At 43.1% G+C, this 7083-nt stretch overlaps 1 protein-coding gene across 1 annotated transcript in view; it reads right to left on the reverse strand.

Annotated features, from left to right (window-relative positions):
• Positions 1-3624: 3624 nt before the first annotated feature.
• Lactb (lactamase beta) overlaps positions 3625-7083 on the reverse strand; it is a 15528-nt gene continuing 12069 nt past the window's right edge. Inside the window, exon 6 of the mRNA XM_028781467.1 lies at positions 3625-4407. Coding sequence (XP_028637300.1) covers positions 3882-4407 — 526 coding nt within the window. The 3' untranslated portion in view covers positions 3625-3881. The remainder of the gene's footprint in view (positions 4408-7083) is intronic.

A 7083-nucleotide genomic window follows, 5' to 3' on the forward strand; every position in this document is an offset into this window, starting at 1 on the left:
CATGTCTAATTTCATAAGTATTAGGTAAACACAAGAACAATCGCACCATTTTCCATCTAGTGTGTAGTCAAGAACTCAGATGCCAAAAAAATAAAGTTGCCATATAAGGCTTGTGTAAAACTGTCTCTATTCTTTTTGTTTGTTTTTGTTTTTCGAGACAGGGTTTCTCTGTACAGCCCTGGCTGTCCTGGAACTCACTCTATAGATCAGGCTGGCCTCGAACTCAGAAATCTGCCTGCCTCTGCCTCCTAAGTGCTGGGATTAAAGGCATGTGCCACCACTGCCCAGCAAAACTGTCTATATTCAAGTGGTTTCTTTTTGATATAAATACAGATGTCATATGTTCAACCCACAAAACACTGAGGTGGTAGTGCATGCCTTTAACCCCAGCAGAGGCAAAGGCAGATGGATCTCTGAGTTTGAGGACAGCCTGGTCTACACAGAAAAACCCTGTCTTAAAATAAATGAAAAAAAAAAAAACAACAAAGTACAAAACATATAGTGCAAAATAATGTGTAATATAATTTGATAGTTGACATCAGCAGTTACAATTTATATAAACTTGACCAGATTATAATCACTCATAATGTACAATTGAGTTCTGAGGAAGGTAGAAAGCATATCTGTATAGATGTGATAGCAATAGTATGCATTATATAGGTGAAGTGTCAGGCAAGGAAATGAGAGGCTACACTCCAATCCTGATAGTCCCTGCAAGGGAAAGCAGTGGGGCTTTCAGTGTTAGTCAAAGGGCTTCAGTTTTCTCTCCGCTATCATGCTTAGGTGAAGAAAATTTGACACGTTAATATTTAAAATTTTCGGCACTGGAAATATGGGTATTTGTTATAAATCTTTTGTGCCTGTTTTTTACGTTCACAAAGGATTAATTTAATACAAAGACATTTAAATAAATCATTTGTAACCAGTTTAACAAAAATAAGACAAAACTCTATCTTTTCCTGAATAAGGGTCAGTCACTGGAGACTTAAGATATGAAACTTTTTCAATTCTGCTGCTAAATGAATTGTGTGAGACATGAGTGGGGGTCAGAGGTCACATCGGTGTCTTCTGCTTCTATTTTCCACCTTATCTTTTAAGACAAGGTCACCCACTGACCCCAGTACTCTGAGTGGTGAGATTAGCAGGCCAGCAGTCTTCAGGCATCTGCCTATGTCCTTTTCCTTAGCATGGGGGTTACAGCAGAGGACTACACTTACCTTTGCTATGCCAGAAAGAGATGGACATGTTTAAAAGAACTTCGCTGTAGCGGGATATTGCCTCCCCCACACACCCCCATGCCCGCTACATTTGCAATAAAGCTCAGTGATTGGGCAGTATGAAAAGTAGGTGGAGTGAGGAGTTGGGAGGAGAGAAGGAGAGGAGGGGGAGGAGAAAGGAGAGAGGGAGCAGCTAAGGAGAACCACAGATGGGTCAAAAGCTGTCCTGGGTAGCAACTTCTATCAAAAGGTTAGATATTGGGTAACAACTCTAATTGTGTGGGTATCTTGTTAATTGAGCATTTTTAAATATATAAATCCTTTAGATAACCATTAAGCTTTAAGAGTCTTCTTTCTACCAGGTACCGCGAGGATGGTGGGTATTATCAGGGGCTCAGCTAAGCTTTGCGGGGTCAGTGGTGAATTGACAGAGCCAGCCGCCACGCTAGCATCTCATGGGTGCCAGGGCAAGTGTTTCTAGGTAGCTGGAGCCAGGGTCGAGAGCCAGAGCAGCAGGAACATGGCAGCTGCCCGGGAACAAGCCGGACCGAGCACTGAATTCTAAATATCTCCTGTTTCACTTTGCTGTCTATAATTCACTATAGACTATAACAGTATCTATAACCCAGACACTGATTTACTATTATAAAGAAGAAAGTGAAGAGATAGACTTAGGTTTGAGAAGTACAAAAAATTCTTTCAGCTGGGCAGTGGTGGTGCACGCCTTTAATCCCAGCACTTGGGAGGTAGAGGCAGGTGGATTTCTGAGTTCCAGGCCAGCCTGGTCTACAGAGTGAGTTCCAGGACAGCCAGGGCTACACAGAGAAACCCTGACTCGAAAAACAAACAAACAAACAAACAAATTCTTTCATAAAGTACATAAAAACTTTGACATCTTTCTGTTTTCCTGTCTCCACTGGCACACAGGTAATCTCCAGCATATAACATTTGTGATTGTTACAACAAAGTATCCCAAAGTCAACACTACAGTAAGCCATCTGTGGTGGTTACATCCATGATGACCCTAAACATTCTCAGTATCCATTCCTGTGTATAGTTCACTCTCCTGTGTATAGGCCACTCCTACAATGGATCAGGGGTGACCTGTGGCTATTAGACCAATAGAATTCACCACATGTGATGGTACAAGACCGTTTCTCATGTACTATCCTTCCTGTTACTATACCTTCCTTACCATAATGGACGGCAACTCTGAGGCTACAAACCTTCATTTTCGTGTTGTTTCTGACGGGTATCTGGTCACAGTGGTGCACTAACACATACAGAGGATTCTGGCTAGCTTGTAATGTACAATGATACATTGTACCTGCCACGTTGTACTCCCAGTCACTCCCTTCCCCCCTTCCTCCCTTAACTTGCTCTTAAGCCCACAAAATCATGACATAGGTAGCTGCAGGCCATCCTGGAAGCTTTTCCTCCAATCCAGATGCTGTTATAGAATACTACATATACTAGTCTCTTAACTACCATATGTTGTCTGCAACCTCTTTAAGACTGTGCGCCAGATCCACCCAACTATATTTACTCTTCTGTAGCAGGATACTTATTCTGCTACATTGTATTCACAGTGGAGCTTGGTGATAGGCAGTAGAAGAGGAGGTGGAGCTGGGAGAAGAAGAGAGGAAAGGGAGGGGAGAAAAAGAGGAAGGGGAGGGGATAAAGAGAGGAAGGGGAGGAGAAGAAGGAGGCTATCAGCCACGGAAAACCATGGATGGGTTGAAAGCTGTCCTGAGTAGCAACTTCTATCAAAAGGTTAGATATTGGGTAACAACTCTAATTGTGTGGGCATCTTGTCGATTGAGCATTTCTAAATATATAAATCCTTTAGACGATCATTACGCTTTAAGAGTCTCATTTCTACCGGGTACTGAGAGGATGACAGATATTGTCTGGGGTTCAGCTGAGCTTTGTGGATGCAGCGTGGTGAAATGACAGAGCCATCCCTCACACTGGCATCTCGTGGGTGCCAGGGCCTGCACAACTAGCTAGCCAGAGCCCCGGTCAGAGGAGCAGCGGGAACATGGTGACTGCCCGGGAACAAGCTGGACAGGTCACCAGTTTCAAAATATCACCCCTACATTCTTCAATTCCAGAGCCTTCTTTTAAGCTGCAATATACATATTTATATTCATACATATGTGATTCTCATGAGTGTGTTTTAACTGTTTAAATATTAAAAGGTCAGCATTTACAGCTTCTGTTGCATGAGACATCCTCTATTACATATTTTAAAAGTACATATGTTAGCCATGTTTGGTGGCTTATGCCTATAGTCCCAGGGACTTGAAAAGTAAAGCAGGAAGATTTAAGTTCAAAGCTAGCCTATGCTACACAGCAAGACTGTAAAAAAAAAAGTAAAAATAAAACCTAGAAACCAAAAAGTGCCTTCTTTTATCTAGAATATTTTATTTCAAGAGTTAACACTTTTTTTTAAGTAGAAACAATTGTTATTTCCCTGAGTATAAAGAACTAATTGTCCAATAAAAAGGCAGTTACAAAATTAAGCAATTAGAGGTACATAATTCTCCACATTTAACTGTACTCTGTTACAAATGTACTCTTAAAGTGTTTATGTATTTTGGAACGTCAACATTTCAAAGAATGAAAGGCTCACTGTGGACCTGTGCCACCATTTAGGATTAATTAGTCGGCTCTGTCTTTATCAAATTCCAGGGCGATCTTCAAAGCAGTACTGTTGAGGCCCACAGACTGCATGTTGCATATGATAGAAACGATTATTCCTCGTGGGGGGACCTTGTTATTTACAGCCTCTGGGTCCAGTTCTTCAGGAAGGACCAGCAGGACACTGCTGGCTCCCACAGCTCCTCCGGTATGTGAGGCGTAGTGCCGCTGCTTCCTGCAGGACCCGTACGTTTGCTTCTTCTCCACGACACCCCAGGCCATAGCATATTTGCCTTCCTTATCCCAGGACATCTCTGTGTTAGGGACGGGCGTCCACATCATCACCATCGTTTCCGGCTTGAGATATCCAGGCAAGAGAGTTTCCTTTGAGTTCTTAAACTGCCCAACTTGGTAGCCGTAGAGCATTGCGTTCCCAAACTTCAGGAGGTCACCCACTGTGGACAGAAATCCACCACCAGCCCACTTATAGGAGTTATCCACGTAAGGTGTGTTGACAAGACGTTTCTTTTTATTGTACACATAAAATCTAAAATGAAGTAAGAATAGTCATTAAGAATTTAATAGTCTATTGTCATTGACTTTCCATGTGACAATGAATAGTAATGTGTACAAATGAGGTGGGGTGTGGGGACTAAACACAACTACAAACTATCTATAAACCTTCAATATAATTCAAATCATAGTGATAAATGGGCAGGTAATCTACTTAATGAACTAAAACATAGACAGAATCTTTTCCTATGGTATGGCTTTCCCACACTAAGCATATCTAACTCTTTTTTTTTTTTGCATATCTAACTCTTTATACTTGCAACAGTGCACTGATTAATATTACATATTTGCCCCATGCATGAGGTTAATACTTATACTGGGTAGATATTCCTAGTCCTTGGGCTTAGTGTTGAATCGGGTGCCACAAATGAACTTTGTAACAAGAAGTGTACACGTGAGGATCTGCAGAAACAAGCTTGATACTTGGAAGACTACGTTTCTTGGAGAAAAACAGTATACAAACGCCGTGTCTGACGATGCAGCATGGTACTTCCTAGGGACTGTAGGAAAGGTTCGGTTCAGCGAAGTTCAGTTTGAATCCCAGGTCAAGTTGAATCACTGCTGTGGTTACGTTCACAAGCAAATATTTATATAGTAATTTCTGTATGTCAGGTCATTTTAATAAACATTAATATACGAGCTCATTTGTTCTGACTGAATCATCGGAGGTCAGTGCTATTATTATAAACACTTACTTGGCTTGGGAATGGCGGCGCGGGATTTAAAACAAGTCAGTCTACCATCGTATGCTGTCTCTCCACTTTAGAACCTTACTTTGTGATCTGGGGGTTAATATTCCTTCTATGCAGAGTCCAGGTTATGTCGAGGCAACACTGCGTGGTTCTGATGGGTGCTTAAGAAATAAATGCTAGCTGGAGTTTACCTAAGTAGGTAACAACTACTGATGGATCTCTTACAGCCAGGCGCTGTTCTGACACTGGGAGAGTGTTAAGCAGGGACAAAGCCCTGAGCTCTAGGGCTCTGTATTCTCTAGAGCAGGCTCTTGTGGCCGTTAGGTAAATGCAATGAAACCACAAATCGTGGAACACGAGATGAAATCTTCATTATGGAGATCCTTTCTTTCAGGATTTACACAGAAGTGGTGCTCATAGGTTTTGAGTCTGCTAACTGCCTCCCTATACTGCTCTGCCTGGAAGTCTGTTTCAACTCCACGGTTCGTAAGCAGCAGTCAGCCTGAATCTCATCCTGACATCTGAAACTCGCAAACTTCCTGTCACAATCCCTTGCTTCTCAACTCTCCAACACAGAACACCACTGCCCTTCCTGTGTCCTCCACTGACCTCCCGCCCTCGCCTGAGCTCTCAGTCCTTAGATTCTTCCTGAATCTTCCTGCTTTTTCTGCTTTGTCGTTAGTTATTTCAGCCACTCTGGCTATGGTCTCACTAGAACACTGTCTCATTCTTCTAACCACACCAGTACACCAGTCTTAATCCCCTTCCCTTGGTTGACAGGCAAAGCAGGAATCTACACAGCAGAGCTAGACCATATACTCTGGCTACAGGATGGCGGTACTGACTGGTTGGTTCAGTGCTGGGGTTAGACCCCAAAGCCTTGCACTTACTGGGTGGTGCTGACCACTGAGCCACATCCCCACTCCTTAGTGGTGTTACAACCATCCCCTCTTGCTCATTCCCTGGTACATCTGTAACCGGTATCCTCAGTTTCTTCCACTCTCAACATTCTTCCGAGTTGGCTCCAAGAATATCACCACACAATTTGCTTTACTGAGAAGATCAAGGCCATCTAAAGTAAGCCTGAATTTATCTAAAAACGATATTTCCTCCTCCTCCTCCTCCACCACCACCACCACCACCACCATTCATCTATTTTTCTGTAGTTACTAAAGACATTCCTTCCAGTTTTTAAAAAGATTAATTCTACTGTCAACATCTTTTTTGTGTTTGGGGGTTTCTGCTATTTGTTTGCTTATGAGGCAAAGTCCTACTATGTGACCCAGGTTGGTCTCCAACTCAGAATCCTCCTGCCTCAATCTGCCAAATGGGATTACAGGTATGTGCTACTACACCTGGCTCTACACACGCATTTGTGACTGCCTTGTTTTGTCCCTAAAACTTGACTCTGCTGGTTACACGTCTCCCGTTATTTTCTCTCCTGGAAATCCATGGTTCAGTTAAAAGCTACAGATTAAGTCTTCCCTGCCTTTCACCCATCCCAACCCCTCCAGTGTTTACCACAGCAATGGGAATAAACCCACACTTCCTTCCATGACTTGTAACACAGCCAGTGGTCTTCCACAGAGAGTACCACACTCCTAAATGTACCATGACCTATGGAAGAGCCCCGCCTGTGATAAATTCTTCCGTATCCTGCCGGACCACCAACCAGCCCATCAGTACTTGCTAAACAATGTGTTTACCACAAGCTGAGGCCACAGCCCTTGGCAATGTCTATTATAACGAGGCTTTTATTTCAACAGATCTTGGGAGGGGATCCACGTCCCTCATTTCTAACAAGCCTCCAGACGATGCCAGTCCTGCTGGCTCTGCATCACCTTTTGAGAAACAGGTTACGGCCTGACCAGAAAGATGGATGTAAGAAACCCAGACAGTGCTGTACAAGCATGACTGAGGCCACGCAGAGGAGCAAGCGGTTCAGTTTGGCTGAAGGA

This window comes from Grammomys surdaster, unplaced genomic scaffold (genome assembly GCF_004785775.1).
Source record: "Grammomys surdaster isolate TR1022 unplaced genomic scaffold, NIH_TR_1.0 437, whole genome shotgun sequence".
Lineage (NCBI taxonomy): Eukaryota > Metazoa > Chordata > Mammalia > Rodentia > Muridae > Grammomys > Grammomys surdaster.